The 20,665-nt window shown below is 37.6% G+C and overlaps 1 protein-coding gene across 1 annotated transcript in view; it reads right to left on the minus strand.

Moving 5' to 3' along the window:
• Positions 1 to 397: 397 nt before the first annotated feature.
• Positions 398 to 20,665, minus strand: part of EFCAB13 (EF-hand calcium binding domain 13) — a 129,383-nt gene continuing 109,115 nt past the window's right edge. Inside the window, exons 23-25 of the mRNA XM_062175043.1 lie at positions 14,013 to 14,084; positions 2,522 to 2,665; positions 398 to 480 (exon numbers count right to left, since the gene is read on the minus strand). Coding sequence (XP_062031027.1) covers positions 398 to 480; positions 2,522 to 2,665; positions 14,013 to 14,084 — 299 coding nt within the window. The remainder of the gene's footprint in view (positions 481 to 2,521; positions 2,666 to 14,012; positions 14,085 to 20,665) is intronic.

Genomic DNA, 20,665 nt, shown 5'->3' on the forward strand with positions numbered 1-20,665 from the left:
AAGAAGACCTTTCTCTCTGTCTCTCTCTCACTGTCCATCTTCCTGTCAAAAAAAACAAACAAACAAACAAAAAAACATCTGAAGACATCATCCCTCGACTAAAACCTGATTTGCCTCCTGGGTTCAACATCATATTAAAAGGCATCACCGTGTAAGAAGTCTTCCAGGTCAGATACTCTTACTCATCCTCAATTCTTCTTTCTCTTCCTTTGCTGACTTAATCAAACAATGATGAGCTTTGACTTCTTCCGTCTCATATGTGTTCCCCTCTTTCTATCCCAAGACTCAATGCCTTAGTTCAACACATAATTTTTAGCCAGGATTATTACATGTTTTCCTTGTTTCTAAACTCACCCTCCTTTAATCCTTAGCATAATACCTATTATAAAATACAAAATTAATCATGCCATTCTTCAACTTCAAATTCTTCAAATGAATTCTTTGATAATTCTTCAGAGACTTCAAGACGAAGTTCAAATCCTTTTATTCAGAAACAAATAAAAACTCTCATTGATCTTCCCTTGACTATATTACCACTTCATTTTTCCCTTTCTCCTATCATGCTCCATGCTAATCAACCTTTGATTCACATAAAAATGCACTATGTGGGACTCACATTGTGGTGTAGCAGGTTAAACAGTAGCCTGTGATGCCAGCATCCCAAATGGGTGCCAGTTTGAGTACCAGCTGCTCCACTTCCAATCCAGCTTTCTGCTCATGGCCTGGAAAAGCACTGGGAGATGGCCCAAGTACTTGGGTCCCTGCACCCATATGGAAGACTCAGAAGAAGCGCCTGGCTCCTGACTCCAGTCAGCCCAACCCTGGCGGGGTTTCTGCTACTTAGAGAATGTGCCAGAAGATGGAAAATTTCTCTCTCTCTCCTCTCTCTCTCTCTCCTCCCTCCCTTCCCCCCCCCCCCATAACTCTGTGGAGCTTACAGAGAAATACACATACATACCTTGGTCCTTGGTCCTGGTGCAGATATTCTGAACTACTTGAATTTCCTTGACTTCTCCATTAACTTCCTCCTTCTACACTTTGCATATACTTAGTATTTTCTCCTAACTCCTTCCAGGGCACATACTGGCATCTCTGATTCTTGGCTAACTATGACTTATATTTCAAAACTCAACTTCAATGTCACCTCCTTCATTGCTTGTTACCTCAAAAGACTGTAAGCTCTTGAAAAATGATCTTTTATCTTTACACATTTAGTGCCTACCAAGCATTAGATACTCAACAAATTTTTGCTGAGTAAGTGAAACAGCTCTCCTCTGAACTCTTACATAGCTCAATATCATCACTGTTTCTCTGGGAATTACTCAGAGTTGCCACATAACATTGAATTCAGTGAACTTTTACCTCCTGTATTGTTTTATACCTTTCTGTTGTCTGTATCTCATGTTGCCAGTTAGATTGAATGTTGCTAAATATTCTAAACATTCTTTGGCTATATCACATGTTACATAACATCTGACATATTGTTGTATGTCAAGATCAGGTCTGCCACATACAGAAATGCAGACCAGGTACTGCATGACCAACAGGAGTGTTGTTCACACAGATGACAACAGCGTATCCCTGGAGCTGTGTCATACAGTGGCTCCTTCAATATGACTAATCAAGCAATGCCAAACATTTAGTAGCATAAAAAAGAAAATACTTCTGGGAGTTGATTTGGAAGTAGTCAAAAAGCACACATAATAACCACCAAAATTTGAAAATTACATATTCTTTTCTCCAGAAGCTCTGAGGATTCACACTTAATCTACCTTGTGTCATAAATATTTCAAGCAGTGAATAGAAACTCCTCCCTTACTCTCTTCCTATATAACAGCAGTTCACTTCAGAACAACCTTCTCAGAAAATTACTCCACCGTCCCTAATTTACATCATAGGTGCTCAAAGCAAACAAATATATCCTGATGAAATCAACACAGGATATATGATTCTATAAAACATTTTAAATTTTTTTCTTACAATCTTGTTAAAAGATTTCTTTATTAGGGGCCGAAGGTTAATCCTCCACCTGCAGCACCACCATACCATATGGGTGCTGGTTCTAGTCCTGGCGGCTCCTCTTCCCATCCAGCTCTCTGCTATGGCCTGGGAAAGCAATAGAAGATGGTCCAAGTCCTTGGGCCCCTGAACCCACGTGGGAGACTGGGAAGAAGCACCTAGCTCCTGGCTTTGGATCGGCGCAGCTCGGGTTGTTGCGGCCAATTGGGGAATGAACCAACGGACGGAAGACCTTTCTCTCTGTCTCTCCCTCTCACTGTCTATAACTCTACCTCTCAAATAAATGAATAAAATCTTTAAATATATATATAAAAGATTTCTTTAACAACATAAACTGATTATCTCAGTAGAACTGTTCTGCTACAGTGTTTTTGCCATTGAGATAAATAATGAGAACATTTCCTGGGGAGTGATGAATGGAAGATAGGAAAGGCAAATGGGAAAATTACAAAAATTGACTTTAAAAATTTTTTAAATTAATTTATAAAGTGATTATAAATACCATCAACATCAAGTGTTTTCTCTAACATCTGATGTTCTTCAGGCTTTAAAAAGATATTGAGGTCTTCAAAAGCATCTTTCAAGTCATTAACTGGAATTCTGTCATCATTTATCAAGTTGACATTTTTGAGGGCAGTGTTTATATCTGAAAACAAATGGAGATTCTTTAAGATACCTAGTATTGTTGGAAATGATTTTCTACCTTCTAAACTTCTGAATAATAACATATCTAAAATTATAGACTGAAGTCCAAACATATGTAGATACGTATATATATTTAAATTAATACTATCTTTGATTCTTAAATTATTAAAATTAGCCAAAAATCTATATTCCAATTATTTCCCATAGATGATCAGTTATTTTAGTCTCATTAGAAAAACTTAAGTTTTTTAAAAAAATTTAACTAAATAAGATGACCAATTTTTTAAAAAATTAAAGTATAGCCATTACTGCATCACCTAAGAAAATGTTTAATTTTATGTCACTGGAAAATAATTCAAGGATGAACTCTGTCTATATGGAACTGCAGAAATTTCAAGTAATAAGTAATATTAATCTTCCCTCGTACCCACATGGGAGATCTGGATAAAGCTCCTGGATCCTAGCTTTGGATGGGACCAGCTCTAGCGCTTGTGGCCATTTGGGGAGTGAACCAGAGGATGAAAGATCTCTTGCTCGCTCACTCTCGCTCTCTCTCTCCCTGTCTCTCCCTTTCTCTCTCTGGAATTCTGCCTTTCAAATAAATAAATCTTTTATTAAAAAAAGAAATATTAGTTCTAAATTATCTTCTGCTTATATACTTTGCTATTCTATTCTTTTTTTGTTCATTCTTCAAACTTTCATTCTTCTATTAAAAGTCTCTCAAAAAAGTGCAGGAGTGTTAAGTCTTTATGAATATGTTATGTCTAAATTTTTAATCCAAAAGTTAAAACCTAGTCCTTTCTTTTTAAACTAAAAGACACCTATACACAAAAGTCAACTGTCAACAAAATTTGTAGATGGAGTTTATACTGAAGGGTTTCAAGGTTATAGAAAATAGATAGAAGATATTGTCTGTGAAAAAAACTAAAAATGTTTGATATTCTTTCATGTATTATGTATTTTCCCTAGTTTTAACTTCCAGTTTTCTCCTCTAAACAGGGCACTGATGATTACAACCATATCTCCAACTACTTTATTAATGAGTTAGACAAATCACAATATATACTCCACATCACTATTTAGGTCATGATCTCTACTTTATCAAAGAGAGTATTAAAAATGCTGAAGAAGAGGGCCGGCGCCGTGGCTCAACAGGCTAATCCTCCGCCTAGCGGTGCCGGCACACCGGGTTCTAGTCCCGGTCAGGGTGCCGGATTCTGTCCCGGTTGCCCCTCTTCCAGGCCAGCTCTCTGCTATGGCCTGGGAAGGCAGTGGAGGATGGCCCAAGTGCTTGGGCCCTGCACACCATGGGAGACCAGGATAAGCACCTGGCTTCAGCCTTCGGATCAGCTTGGTGCGCCAGCCACGGCGGCCATTGGAGGGTGAACCAACGGCAAAGGAAGACCTTTCTCTCCTCTCTCTCTCTCTCTCTCTCTCTCTCTCACTGTCCACTCTGCCTGTCAAAAAATAAAAATTAAAAAAATAATAAAAAATTTAAAAAATTCTGAAGAAGAGGCAAAGGACTGGTACCTAAGAGAGTTATAGAATTAGCTTATTTAAAAAATCATATTCTCCCACAAGCCACCTAGTTCTCTCCATCTGCACATCTAATTTCCTCAGGAAAGTAGTTCTTTCCAGCAGGTTTCAGATGCAAGTGTTGAGACTCTGAATTGAGACTATTCTACTACTTCTAACCATCCCAAAGAGTTCTGACACACAAGATCACTTTCTCTTGGCTAAATGAGGAAATAGGGCAAGGAGGGCAAGAAAGAGAAGACTTCTCCCTTAAACATTTCTTTGGACAGACAATCCACTTTTGCTTTTACAAGCTGATTTCTTGACCTCTGTATTATCTTCTCTCACAGCTAATCATCCTCTTTCTGCCTCTTTGGTTCTATTCCTTAGTCTTATTTCCTATATTGTTATATATCTTTATATATACCATTCTCGCCCATTTATTTTTCTCTCATATTTTATACACCTTTTTTCATACCTTTCTGCATTCTACTCATATCAAATGTTCTCAAATACATATTATAAATAATTTGTTGTTTGGCATTAGTTATCTTCACGTGGGCCAATTATAAGTTCTATATTTGAAACAAAAACACATATCTAGATATCTTTAGATATCCTAATCTAGAGCAAAATGTTTTACAACTATAAATAAACAAAAATTATTACAATTAAAATGCATATGGATAGACTTATTCCTAACAGTTCTTTGTTACAAAGGAAAGAACTTTTTTTTTAAAAGTTTTTATTTAATGAATGCATTTTTCATAGCTACAACTTTAGGAATATAGTGGTTTTTTCCTCCATACTCACCCTCCACCCCGACTCCCATCCCACTTCCCATCCCTCTCCCATCCCCTTCTTCATTATGGTTCATTTTTAGTTTGATTTTATACACAGAGGACCAACTCCATGTTAAGCATAGATTTCAACAGTTAAAGCAACAACTTATCTTGATCATTTAGAAAAGATTAAAAATGGCTTTAAAAAGAAATTAAAATGCTTTCAGTAAATTATATTGTTTCCTTGAAACTATCAATGAAATTTTCAAACTATAACTACTTGATAAAACTACAATATTTTCTTGAAAAACATGTATACCTAGTAAATTTTATAACTAAGAAGGCACATACAATACAGAAAAGAAATAAATTTTTTGTAAAAAAAATTAACTTTAATTCATACTTTATCCTGTACATAAAAATTAACAAAAAATCTGGGTTGGCTTTGTGGCACAACAGGTTAAGCCTCCTCTGTGACACTAGCATCCCATATCAGAATGCTTCTCTGCTTCCAATCCAGCTTCCTGCTAATATGCTTGGGAAGGCAATGGAAGATGGATAAGTACTTGGGACACTGTCTCCCTTGTGAGAGGCAAGATGGAGTTCCTGATTCCCGGCTTCAGCCTGGCACAGACATGGCTGTTGCAGTCATTTGAGGAGTACACTAGTTGAAGGAAGATCTCTCTAACTCTGTCCCACTATCTGCTGTTCTGCCTTTCAAATAAATAAATAAATTTTTAAAATTAAATCAGGGAGATCCAAGATGACTGTGTAATGAGAAGCTACACTGGCCTCAGCCACAGAAAGATAGCAGAAAAACAAGGAAGGACCATGTTCTCAGGGGACTGGTTAAGAAAAATTTTCAGTGGAGAACTGACAGAACAAATCAAAACCACAATGAGGTTTCACCTCACCCCAGTGAGAATGGCTCACATTCAGAAATCTACCAACAACAGATGCTGCCGAGGATGTGGGGAAAAAGGGACACTAACCCACTGTTGGTGGGAATGCAAACTGGTTAAGCCACTATGGAAGTCAGTCTGGAGATTCCTCAGAAACCTGAATATAACCCTACCATACAACCCAGCCATCCCACTCCTTGGAATTTACCCAAAGGAAATTAATTTGGCAAATAAAAAAGCCATCTGCACATTAATGTTTATTGCAGCTCAATTCACAATAGCTAAGACCTAGAACCAACCCAATTGCCCATCAACCGTAGACTGGATAAAGAAATTATGGGACATGTACTCCATAGAATACTATACAGCAGTAAGAAACAATGAAACCCGGTCATTTGCAACAAGATGGAGGAATCTGGAAAACATCATGCTGAGTGAATTAAGCCAGTCCCAAAGAGACAAATATCATTTGTTTTCCCTGATCGGTGACAACTGAGCACCAAAGGGGAAACCTGGTGAATTGAAATGGACACTATAAGAAACAATGACCTGATCAGCTCTTGTCCTGACTCTAGATGTACAATGTAATACTTTATCCTTTTTAGTATTTGTTGTTGTTGTTGTTGTTTTTCTAGTACTAGTGGTTGAACTCTGTAATTAACATACAATTATTCTTAGGTGTTTAAATTTTAACTGAAAAGTGATCCCTGTGAAGTTTAAGAGTGGAAAAAGAGAGGGAGGAGATGAACAATTTGGGACATGCTCAATCGGACTTGCCCCAAATGGTGGAGTTAGAAATATGCCAGGGGATTCCAATACAATCCCATCAAGGTGGCATGTACCAATGCCATCTCACTAGTCCAAGTGATCAATTTCAGTTCACAATTAGTGGCTCTGATAGGTCTAAGAGTCAAAGGGATCACACAAACAAGACAAGTGTCTGCTAATACTAACTGATAGAATCAAAAAGGGAGAGAAGGATCCAACATGGGAAGCGGGATACACAGCAGACTCATAGAATGGCAGATGTCCTAAACAACACTCTGGCCTCAGAATCAGCCCTTAAGGCATTCGGATCTGGCTGAAGAGCCCATGAGAGTATTGTAGGCATGGAAAGCCAAATACCATGGAAAAGAAAAAAAAAAAAGAAGAAGACCTAAATGAAAGATCTCTGTGAGTGAGATCCCAGTGGAAAGAACGGGGCCATCAAAGAAGGAGGTACCTTTCTCTGAAGGGAGGAGAGAACTTCCACTTTGACTATGACCCTATCAGAATAAGATCAAAGTCAGCAAACTCTAAAGGCTCCCATAGCCCTGGCAACTCATGACTAGAGCCTAGGGAGATTACTGACGCCATGAACAGGAGTGTCAAATTGTTAAGTCAGCATCAGGAGTCACTGTGTACTTACATCCCATGTGGGATCTGTCCTGAATGTGTTGGCTAATGTGCAGTGATGCTATAACTAGTACTGAAACAGTATTTTTACACTTTGTGTTTCTGTGTGGGTACAAACTGATGAGATCTTTACTAATTATATACTGAATCGATCTTCTGTATATAAAGATAATTGGAAATGAAAAAAAAAAACCTGGTGTTAAATTGGAAATGGCATAGAAAATTAATTAACTTTTTTTCATTTATTAAACTTTTTCATTCATTAAACTTTTATTTAATGAATACAAATTTCCAAAGTACAACTTATGGGTTACAATGGCTTCCCCCTCCCATAACTTCCCTCCCACCCGCAACCCTCCCCTTTCCCACTCCCTCTCCCCTTCCATTCACATCAAGATTCATTTTCAATTCTCTTTATATACAGAAGATCAGTTTAGTATATATTAGGTAAAGATTTCAACAGTTTGCCCCCATTTAGCAACACAAAATGAAAAAAATACTGTTGGAGTACTAGTTATAGCATTAAATAATAGTGTACAGCACATTAAAGACAGAGATCCTACATAATATTTTTTTAATTAATTAATTTCTATGCCATTTCCAATTTAACACCAGGTTTTTTTTTTTCGTTTCCAATTATCTTTATATACAGAAGATCGATTCAGTATATAATTAGTAAAGATCTCATCAGTTTGTACCCACGCAGAAACACAAAGTGTAAAAATACTGTTTCAGTACTAGTTATAGCATCACTGCACATTAGCCAACACATTCAGGACAGATCCCACATGGCTTCGGGCCAGCGCAGTGCCAGCCATGCAGCCATTTGGGGAGTGAACCAATGGAAGGACGACCTTCCTCTTTCTCTCTTTCTCTCTCTCACTGTCTATAACTCTACCTGTCAAAATTTAAAAAAAAAAAAAAGAAGGAAGTTTAAAGCAATTAATGACTACATCAAAATATTGGAATGGCATCAAATAAATGAGCTATCAATGCATCTCAAGGACCTAGAAAAACAACAAACTAAACCGAGATTAGTAGTAGGAAAGAAATAATCAAAATTAGAGAAGAAATAGACAAAATTGAAATTGAAAAAATACAAAATATCAGCTGGCACTGCGGCTCACTAGGCTAATCCTCCGCCTTACGGCACCGGCACACCAGGTTCTAGTCCCAGTCGGGGCACCGATCCTGTCCCGGTTGCCCCTCTTCCAGGCCAGCTCTCTGCTGTGGCCAGGGAGTGCAGTGGAGGATGGCCCAAGTGCTTGGGCCCTGCACCCCATGGGAGACCAGGAGAAGCACCTGGCTCCTGCCATCGGATCAGCGCGGTGCGCTGGCTGCAGCGCGCCAGCCGCGGCAGCCATTGGAGGGTGAACCAACGGCAAAGGAAGACCTTTCTCTCTGTCTCTCTCTCTCACTGTCCACTCTGCCTGTCAAAAAAAAAATTAAAAAAAAGAAAAAATATAAAATATCAGTGAAATGAAGAGCCATTTTTTAAAAAATATAAATGAAACTGATAAACCATTGGCCCAACTAACTAAACAAAAGGCAGAAAACACCCAAATCAATAAAAATCAGATATTACAAAGGAAGTGTAACAGATACCACAGACATAAAAAGAATAATCAGGAATTACTACAAAGAGCTGTAGGCCAACAAATTGGAAAAATCTAGAATATATACATAGATTCCTGGACACATACAATCAATAAAAATTGAATCGTTAAGATACAGAAAACCTAAACAGAACAAAAACCAAGATGGAGATTGAATCAGTAATAAAGACCCTCCAAACAAAGAAAAGCACAGGACCAGATGGCTTCACTGTTAATTCCACCAGACTTTTAAAGAATGAATTCTGGGGCCGGCACTGTGGCATAGTGGGTAAAGCTGCCATCTGCAGTGCCGGCATCCCATATGAGTGCCAGTTCAAGACCCAGCTGCTCCACTTCTGATCCCGCTCTCTGCTATGGCCTGGGAAAACAGTAGAAGATGGCCCAAGTCCTTGGATCCCTGCACCTGTATGGGAGACCTGAAAGAAGCTTCTGGCTCCCAGCTTTGTATCAGCACAGCTCCAGGTGTTGCAACCAATTAGGGAGTGAGCCAGTGGATGGAAGACTTCTCTCTCCCTCTGCCTCTCCTTCTCTCTCTATGTAACACTGCTTTTCAAATAAATAAATAAATCTTTTAAAAAAAGAATGAATTAAGAGGCCCAGACCTATCTATCTCTTCACATGGGGTATATCCTAAGGGAGGTGTGAACCTCCTAGGGGAAGGCACTCTGTTGACTTTCATTACTTGGCTGGCCTGGGAGGAGAGCTGGCCAGGTAAAGGCAGGGGGCATCTCTAACAAGAAATTTACAGTTCTGCCTGCAATGTTGCTGACCCTACTTGGCTGTCCCCTCAACTGCAGTGGTCACTTTGGAAGTTGGGCTGAGTGAAGGGCTTTTCAGCTTGGAGCCAATAAGATCTGTGGCTCTGACCTGGGCATCCTTCGACTCCAGGGCAGGTCCATTTCCAGTGATCCAACTCTTGGCAGAGCTGCCAGGGCTCTTCACAAGCTGACTTCTGCTGAAGCCCAGGCTTACCACATTGAAAGCCACTGCAGTGGACTGGCCTGTTGGGTCTCCTTGAGGGCAGATCACTGTACAGATCAGCCATTAATAGGCCTGCCACCCATTGCTTCTGATGCCTAGCTTTCTTTTCCTCCTGGTTGGTGTTAAAGCAGACCAGACGATGCAAGTCAAGGGAGTGCCCGTGTCCCATCTCTAATCTTTGGTGGCCTGAACTACAAGTCTATAGTCACAGGCATGTTCTGTAGTAGTTTTTCTAAGGTAGACAATGCCCATGAGGAAAATTATATTCTCACTTTAAAACTTTCTTTCCCTTGGCCTAAAGCCCAACAGATTATTATCAAGCCCCTTCTATCAGGTTCTATTTGCCTCTCAATCAGAAAAATTACTTGTAGCTTAGACAGCACCTTTCTTAGCTCCTCTAATAATGACTCTATCCTTTGTTCTAGACCCTGTCTAGTCCACTTGGGCCTCATTCCTTTATAATCATAACCTCTACTCTACCACCAATGGCTCTACTCCCAACCTGTGTGTACTGATGGTCCTCTTCCCCACTTAATGCTGTATAATTGTTCAGACCTGGTTAATGCCACTCTTAGGATCATTGGTTACTATCCTCAACCTGTCTTTTATGACCTTGTCTAAATATGATCAGAGTTGGGGAACTTGGAAGGCTTCCATAGCCTTGGCAACTCATGACGACAGCCTAGGATGGTTACTGGCGCCATAAACGAGAGTGTCAATTTGTTGGGTCAACAACAGGAGCCACTGTGCGCTTGCTCCTGATGTGGGATCTCTGTCCTTAATGTACTGTACATTTTGATTTAATGCTATAACTAGTACTCAAACAGTATGTTTCACTTTGTGTTTCTATGTGGGTGCAAACTGTTGAAGTATTTATACTAAATTGATCTTCTGTATATAAATAGAATTGAAAATGAATCTTGATGTGAATTGAAAGGGAGAGGGAGCGGGAGAGGGGAGGGTTGCGGGTGGGAGGGAAATTATGGGAAGGGGAAGCCATTGTAATCCATAAGCTGTATACTGGAAATTTATATTCATTAAATAAAAGTTAAAAAAAAAAAACCGATGTGGTTCACTTGCCAATCACACCTCAGTAAAGATGTTTTTAAAAAGAAAAAAAAAAAGAATGAATTACAAATCTTCTCAAATTACTTAAAACTACTGAAAGTAAGAGGTCCTCTCAAACTCCTTCTATGTGGCCAGCATCAACTTAATTCTAAAAGTAGAAAAAGATACACCAAAGAAAACTAAAGACCAATATCAAAACCAAAATATGCAAAAAATCCTCAAAACAAAATACTAAATAATTGAATCCAACAACACATTAGAAAGATCATTCATCTAGACCAAGTGGGATTTATCCTTAGTATACCGGGATGGTTCAACATATGCAAATCAATAAATATGATTACATCACATTAACAAATTGAAGAATAAAAACCATATGATTATCTCAATTGATGTAGAAAAGCATTTGATAAAATACAAAATTCTTTCATGATTAAAAAAAACCTTGGCCGGCACTGCGGCTCAATAGGCTAATCCTCCACCTAGCAGCGCCAGCACACCGGGTTCTAGTCCCGGTCGGGGCGCCAGATTCTGTCCCAGTTGCTCCTCTTCCAGGCCAGCTCTCTGCTATCACCCGGGAATGCAGTGGAGGACGGCCCAAGTGCTTGGGCCCTGCACCTGCATGGGAGACCAGGAGAAGCACCTGGCTCCTGGCTTCAGATCAGCGTGATGCGCTGGCCACAGCGCGCCGGCCACGGCAGCCATTGGAGGGTGAACCAACGGCAAAAGGAAGACCTTTCTCTCTGTCTCTCTCTCACTGTCCACTCTGCCTGTCAAAAAAAAAAAAAAAAAAAAAAAAAAAAACAACAACAACAACCTTAAGCAAATATATGTTCCTAGAAGGAACATTCCCCAACACAATCAAGGCAACTTATGACAAACAAACATCCAGCATCATATTGAATGGGGAAAAGTTCGAAGCATTTCCACTAAGATCCGAACCAGACACAATGCTCATTTTCACCACTGCCATTCAAGACAGTTTCGGAAGTTTTAGCCAGAGTCGTTAGGCAAGAAAAAAAGAACTCAAAGAGATAAAAATTAGAAAGGAAGAAGTTAAATTATCCTTGTTTGCTGAAGACATGTTTCTACACACAAGAGAACCAAAAGACTCCACTAAGAGGTTATTGTAACTCCTAATAGAGTTTGGTAAAGTTGTAGAATATAAAAAATCAATTCAGAAAATCAGTAGCCTTTGTATACACAAGCAGTGCGATAGCTGAGAAAGAACTTGTAAGATTCATCCCACTCGGGGCCGGCGCAATGGCATAGCGAGTAAAGCTGCCTCCTGCAGTGCCAGGATCCCATATGGGTACCAGTTCGATACCTGCTGCTCCACTTCTGATCCAGCTCTCTGCTATGGCCTGGAAAAGTAGTAGAAGTTGGCCTAAGTCCTTGGGCGCCTGCAAACACGTGGGATACCCAGAAGAAAGCTCTTGGCTCCTGGCTTCGGATCAGCACAGCTCCAGCCATTGCAGCCATCTAGGGAGTGAACCAGTGGATGGAAGACTTTCTCTATCTCTTTCTCTCTCTCTCTCTTTCTCTCTCTGTTTCTCTCTCTCTCTCTCTCTCTCTCTCTCTCTGCCTCTCATCTCTCTGTGTAACTGTGACTTTCAAGTAAAATAAATAAATCTTTTCAAAAAAAAAAGATTCATCCCACTCAAATTAGCTACAAAAATATTTAAGTACCTTGGAATAGATTTAACCAAGGAGGTAAAAGATCTCTATGATGAAAATTATAAAACATTAAAGAAATAAAAGGAGATATAAAATATGGAGAAATCTTCCAATCTTCTATACTCATGGACTGGAAGAATTAATATCATGAAAATGTCAATACTACCTAAAGCAATTTATATATTCAATGCAATCCCAATCCAAATACCAATGGCATTCTTGTCAGATCTAGGAAAAGGATGCTAAAATTCATATGGAAACACAAGAGACCCCAAATAGCTAAACCAATCTTAAATAAAGCTAGAGGCATCACAATACTAGATTTCAAGACATATTACAGGGTAGTTAAAAACAAAGCAGCCCGGTACTGGCATAAAAATAGACAGGTCAACCAATGGAACAGAATAGGAACCCCAGAAATCAATTCATATATCTACAACCAACTCCTCTTTGACAAATGAGCTAAAAATAAATCCCTGGAGAAAGGACAATCTCTTCAATAAATGGTGCAGGGAAAATTGGATCTCTGCATGCAGAAGTATGAAACAAGACCCATTCCTTACACCTTATACAAAAATCAACTCAAAATGGATCAAAGATCTAAATCTATGTCCTAATTTTATGAATGTTTAATTTAATTTACTACTGAAAAAGAGATTAGTTAAAATTTTAAAAGATTGACTATTCCAAATATGAGCAAGAATTTGGAGGAATTGGAACTCTCAAATGCTGCTGGTGCTAGTGGGTATGCAAAAGTGTAATCACTTTGGAAATAGTTTTGTAGTTTCTTTAATACTACCCTACAATATGATTCAGCCAATACCTCCTTGGTAAACACTCTGGAGAAATGAAAGCATAGGTATATACAATGACTTACATATGCACAGCATATGCTTTTGTAAAAGCCAAAAATGGAAAACAACCTAATGTATATCATCAAATAAATAAACTGATATATCTAGAAAATGAATTACTACTCAGCAATAAAAAGATTGAACTACTGCCAGACGATACACATGGATTAATTTCAAAATAACTGTTAAAAAACCAGCAAAAAAAGAGTACATCTATTTTCTAAATTTTTGAAAATGCATACACAAATCTACAGTGATGGAAGCAAATCAGGAGTTGCCTGAGGATGTGGGAAAGGAGGGTGGAGAAAAATAGCAGAGATTACAAAGGGATATGTAGAAATTTTGGAGGTGAGGAATATGCTTGTAATCTTGATTGGGATGATGTATGCATATGGCAACACTTATCAAATATCAAATTTACTGTACAATTTAAGTATTAAAATATATAATGTATAATTATATATAATTTTATGTATCAGAATGCCATTTTTTAAATAATCATAAAATAAGCAATGAAAACCATGGCAAATACATAAAATGAAATATTGATTATCCTACCTTCAAATATAGGAGCTGGCTTATTCTTGCTCAAATTCTCCAAGATTTCTTTGAGACTTACTTCACTGTTTTCTAAAATGTAAAACATAAGATTTGACATGAAATAGAAAAATATAAATGCTAATAATCATTAGATAATCATGACAGGGGGTGAAGATAAGCAAATTTTGTAATTTCTTAAAATTAGCAGAATAAAAACCAATCAGTTTTATCCAGAATCTGTTTCTTCAAAACAAAAAAGGAATTCTAACTACATAAATTTACTTGGCTTAAATAACTGCATACTTATATACACATATGTGTACTTACAGAGGTATAAATATTTTAAGACACAATCCTCTTTGTCTATTATTAAGTCCAATATACATTTTATAGATTATATTCATTATGTATTTGTTATATTGGCATGAAAATAAAATAACTATAATAAATGTATAATGGATACAGTCTATATTTACTTTGTTTTGTTTAATCTACATTCATAAATACATACAATAAATTTAACCAAAAACAGAGGATGCCTTTTAGAAATATTCCCAGGATAGAGAATATGACTCTTAATTAGCTCTCAATATACCTTTTATTTCTGAAACCCAATTTATCTGTTCCTTCTAGGAGTGGCTTTTGTCTAAAAGATAAGGACCAGCACTGTGGCACAGCGGGTTAAGCCACAGCCTGTAGTGCCATCATCCCATATGATTGCAGGTTTGTGTCCTGACTGCTCCACTTCCAATCTAGATCCCTCCTAATGTGCCCAGGAAAGCAGCAGAAGATGGTTCAAGTCCCTTGGCTCCTAAACCCACAGGGGAGACCCTAAAGATGCTCCTGGCTCCCAGCATCAGCTTGGCACAGCCCTGGCCAATGCAATCATTTGGGGAGTGAACCAGAGGATGAAAGATATCACTCTCTGTCTTCCCTCTCTCCTTCCCTCTCTCTCTCTCTCTCTCTTTCTCTCTCTGTAGCTCTACCTTTCAAATAAATAAATATTTTTTAAAAAAACAAAAAAAAATAAATCATGAAAAGTGTTTGCAAGGATGTGGTAAAAGGGAACTCTTACATACCAATAATGGGAGAAAAATTAGTACAGCCATCATGGAAAACAACATGGAATTCCTCAAAAAATTAAAAACAGCACCATAATATGATCCAGCACTTCTACTTCTCGTTATATAGCCATAGGAAGTGAAATCAGTATATTAAAGAGATATCTGCACCCAGGTGTTCACTATAGCATTATGCACGATAGTGAAGATACTGAATCAGCATAAGGGTCTATCAGTAATGATGGGTGAAGAAACTGACATACACACTCCCCCCCACACACACACAGGAATATTAGTATGCCTTTGAAAAGAATAAATTATGTCATTTGAAACAACACAGATGAATCTGGAAGACTTTATGCTTAGTGAAATAAGCCAGTACAAAAAGACAAATACTGCATGATATAATTTTTATGTGAAAATTTAAAAGTTGAGTAGAATGGTGGTAACCAGGGGCTGGCATGGGGTGTATGGGGGAAATGTTGGTTAAAGGGAGGAAAGTTTCAATTAGACAGAAAGAATTTCTGGACATCTATTGTGTAGCAAGATGACTATAATTAATAATATATATATTTGAAAATTACTAAAAGAGTAGATTTCAAAAGTTATCACAAAAATATAAGAATATAAGGTAATAGATATATTAAAAAGCAAATTTAATTATTCCACAAACTATACATATATCAAAACATCACATTGAACATAATATATACAAATTTTCATTTGCCAATTAAAAATAAATTTTCACTAATTACAAAATAAAATATACATGTATAAAACAGATATCCCAAGTACACAGTACAACTAAGACTTAAGTAAGCTTAACATAGATTACTCTTTCATAAAGGATTTACCATCAATAGATGCTTGTCTCAATATCTCCTGGAACATCTTGTTGCTCAATGGAATTCCAGCACACAAGAGTTTGGAGCTCAGTTCATTTACAGGCATCTTATCATTTCTGATATTATTAAGAACCATAATCTCTTTAAATAAATCTGTAAATACAGGGAGAATATAAAATATATGATGGAGCTGGAGCAAAGCCTTTTTTTTTTTTTTGAAAGGAACATACTTGATTTAAATTGTAGGTGTGGCACAAACATGAGTTTCAAAACCAGGGAATTGAGTTCTTATCCCACTGAATGGACTTCCCTTGCTGATTCATGATTATCTCTCTGCCTCTTATTTTAGATTTATACATTTATAAAATCAAAATATGAGAGTACTTCAGAAAGTTTGGGGGAAAGTTGAATTTAAAAATGAGTTTATTTTGGAGCAAATATTTTTGAAATCCATGCATGGTTTTTTTCTTTTTTTATCATTTATTAAACTTTTATTTAATTAATATAAATTTCCAAAGTACAGCTTATGGATTACAATGGCTTCCTCCCTCCCATAACTTCCCTACCACCCGCAACCCTCCCCTTTCCCACTCCCTCTCCCCTTCCATTCACATCAAGATTCTTTTTCAATTCTCTTTATATACAGAAGATCATTTTAGTATATATTAAGTAAAGATTTCAACAGTTTGCCCCCATTTAGCAACACAAAGTGAAAAAAATACTGTTGGAGTACTAGTTATAGCATTAAATAACAGTGTACAGCACATTAAAGACAGAGATCCTACATAATATTTTTTTAATTAATTAATTTTCTATGCCATTTCCAATTTAACACCAGGTTTGTTTTTTCATTTCCAATTATCTTTATATACAGAAGATCGATTCAGTATATAATTAGTAAAGATTTCATCAGTTTGCACCCACACATAAACACAAAGTGTAAAAATACTGTTTCAGTACTAGTTATAGCATCACTGCACATTAGCCAACACATTCAGGACAGATCCCACACGAGATTTAAGTACACAGTGACTCCTGTTGCTGACTTAACAATTTGACACTCTTGTTTATGGCGTCAGTAATCTCCCTAGGCTCTAGTCATGAGTTGCCAAGGCTATGGAAGCCTTTAGAGTTCGCTGACTTTGATCTTATTCTGATAGGGTCATAGTCAAAGTGGAAGTTCTCTCCTCCCTTCAGAGAAAGGTACCTCCTTCTTGGATGGCCCCGTTCTTTCCACTGGGATCTCACTCACAGAGATCTTTCATTTAGGTCTTCTTCTTTTTTTTTTTTTTTCTTTTCCATGGTATCTTGGCTTTCCATGCCTACAATACTCTCATGGGCTCTTCAGCCAGATCCGAATGCTTTAAGGGCTGATTCTGAGGCCAGAGTGTTGTTTAGGACATCTGCCATTCTATGAGTCTGCTGTGTATCCCGGCAAAGCCTTTTTTAAGATTTAACATTCAGTTTGCAGAAAGGTAGGTAATTGTAGAAGAAATTCTGAATTAAAATGCTTTTTTTAAAAGATATTAGTGGATTTGCTTTTAGAATTAAATTAAATAAACAATTGAAATTGTTGGCACCACAGTAGCCAGACACCTAGATTAACCTCCTATTGAAAATTACTTACAATTTTAAATAAAATATTACTGTTAAAATCTTAAACACATCAAAATTCCTTACAAGGAAGTAAGAAAATCTGTCACCTCTCCCCTGCAAAATGCAATGATGGAAGGTTATAATTTAGGAGTGTGGCAGCTGCCCTTTACCCAGAGTGTTCATCAAAGAAAAACAAAACAAAAGGATAAACTAGTTTGTATTACAAAGGTTTAGACAATGTAAAAGATTCTCCCAAAGTAGGGAGTTGACCTCCTTGAGTTTATAAAATTATTTCCTTAAATTTAAATATCCAGGAAAAAAATACCAAAAATAGGAAAGCATTCCTCTTTTATAGGTAATTCAACTTTTCTCTTTGGCTTTAAGATTTTCTTTCTCTTTGGTGTTAATATATCTTTCTATGGATTTCCTTACATCTTATGTGGGATCCAATGAACTTCTTGAATTTGTAGGTTAAGATCTCTTATTTTGGGGCCAGCATTGTGGCATAGCAGGTAAAGCCACAGCCTGTAGTGCCAGCAAACCATATGGGCACTGGTTCAAGTCCCAGCTGCTCCACCTCTGATCCAGCTTCTTGCTATGGCCTGGGAAACCAGCAGAAGACGGCCCAAGGACTTGGACCCCTGCATCCACATGGGAGACCTGGAAGAAGCTCCTGGCTCCTGCCTTTGGATTAGTCTGGCTCCAGCCATTGCGGTATTTGTGGAGTGAACCAACGGACGGAAGACCTTTCTCTCTGTCTCTCCCTCTCACTGTCACTGTGCTGGCCTCATAATATTATTTTAAATTCATGTACAAGATGGTTATTGAAATGTTTATTCATGTTCTAGAATGTACTGAGACAGATAAATATACCTAAGAAAGAAAAAGATATCTCAAAGTTCCCATATTTAAAAACATAATGCAACTAAGTACTCAAATGTTTGATCAATAAAAGGTAATTCAAAAGTTCATGGAAAATGGAATTAAAAAGTAAGCTTATTTGATACAAAAAAAACTTTGAAATCCATGCATAATTTTTCATAGCATTCATTTTTCCCAAACTTTTTTAATACCCTTCATATATCAAAAACTCCTCAGTTGAGAAAATACTAACTGAATTTTTATTTAGTTAACATGAAGAAAAATAAAGGATTTCAAAAATTGAGAAACAAAATTTTCTTATATGAAACGATAGATAAATGGACCAAAAACTATTTGTAACCTTGTCCATGCAATCAGCTAGGGCAAGTAGCTAAATAAGTGCTATCTCTGCTTATCTCTCAAGTAACAAGTTGTATAACACATAATTTACAAAAATTACAAAGTAAGTAGGACCATACAGTGGATAGCTTCTATCTAATCCAGAAGTCACTTGCTGAATTGCATTCTTATCATTCAGTGTTCCAGCTAGTCTAAAAATTATTTGACTTCAACAATGGTAAAAGATTATATTCTACATTAAGGAACCCAAAAGTTTATGGAGCTCTGTCTATAAGCAGTAACGTATCTCTAGAATCCAGGGTTGAGAAAGGCTAAGAGTAGGGCCCTAGTACATTTTTTGTTTTGAACATTACAGTCAAACAAATGAACATCCAATTCTAACACATTCATAATAAGATTTCTTCTATTAGTCTTATCCAAATTAGGAATATCCATATTTTTTTCCAAAAAGGTAGTAACAATTCATAAGGACAAATATGCTGACATACTAGTAAATAACAACCTCTCTAAACATATAGTATCACTTATGAGGTAGAGCAAGATGGTGACTAAGACTTTCCAACGATCATCAGCCCACATGGACAGCAATTTGAATAACTATTCAAGAACCTAACCATGTTTACAGGAACTAGGAAGCTAGCTAAGATACCATAGTCCCTGGTTTGCATGTAATAATTAGAAAAGGCACATTGAAGAAGACAAGAAAGAGTTGCCCATGTCATTAAGATGGCCAACAAGTACATAAAAAAAAAAAAAGTTCAATATCAGTAATCATCAGAGAAATGCAGATAAAAATTGCAATGAAGTTTCACTTCACTCCAGTTTGACTATAAGCAAAAGGACAAAAGACGGAGCAAGTGTTTAGCCCAGTAGATAAGACATTTGCCTTCTACACCGGGCTGGTTTGGTTCAATTCCCAGCTCTGGTTCCTAACTTCATCTCCTTGCTTCATTAAACCCTAGTAGGTATAAGTGGTGATAACTCAAATATTTGGGTTCCTACCACCCACATGGCAGATCCGGATCAATTCCTGGATCCTAGCACTTGGTATTAGACCCAACCAAAGTCCACCCATTGTGCACATTTGGGGAACCAGCAGATAAGAGTTTTTCTATCTCTCTGCCTATCAAATAAATAAATAAGTTTTAAAAATACAAAAGATAATGAGTATTGATGAGTATGAGGAGTAAAGAAAAACTTGCCGGCCGGCACCGCGGCTCACTTGGCTAATCCTCTACCTGCGGCGCCGGCACCCCAGGTTCTGGTCCTGGTTGGGACGCCAGATTCTGTCCCGGCTGCTCCTCTTCCAGTCCAGCTCTCCGCTGTGGCCCGGGAAGGCAGTGGAGGATGGCCCAAGTGCTTGGGCCCTGCACCCGCATGCGAGACCAGGAGAAGCACCTGGCTCCTGGCATTAGATCAGTGCAACGCACTGGCCGTAGCAGCCATTTGGGGGGTGAACCAATGGAAGGAAGATCTTTGTCTCTGTTTCTCTCTCTCACTGTCTAACTCTGCCTGTAAAAAAAAAAAAAAAAAAAAAAAAAAAAAAAAAAAACCTTTGCACACTGTTGGTAAGAATCTAAAATAATATAGCCATTGTAGAAAAGTACAGAGGTTCTTCAATACTTAGATATATAACTATCACCTCGTCCACTATTGGGTATATATCAAAATAAATAAATAAATCAGTTTGTCAAAGAGACATCTGCAATCCCAGTTTTATTGTAGCATTATTCCAATATCCAATATCCAAGAAATACAAAAACTTAAGCATTTACCAACTGATGAGTTAATAAAGAAAAGGTGAAGGCCAGCATTGTAGTGCAGCAGGTTAAGCCACTGCCTGTTATACCAGCATCCCATACCGAAGTACCACTTCAAGACCTGGCTGCTCCACTTCCAATCCAGTTCTCTATTAACATGCCTAAGAAAGCAGCAGAAAATGGCCCAA

This window comes from Lepus europaeus, chromosome 18 (genome assembly GCF_033115175.1).
Source record: "Lepus europaeus isolate LE1 chromosome 18, mLepTim1.pri, whole genome shotgun sequence".
In the NCBI taxonomy this organism is placed as follows: Eukaryota; Metazoa; Chordata; class Mammalia; order Lagomorpha; family Leporidae; genus Lepus; species Lepus europaeus.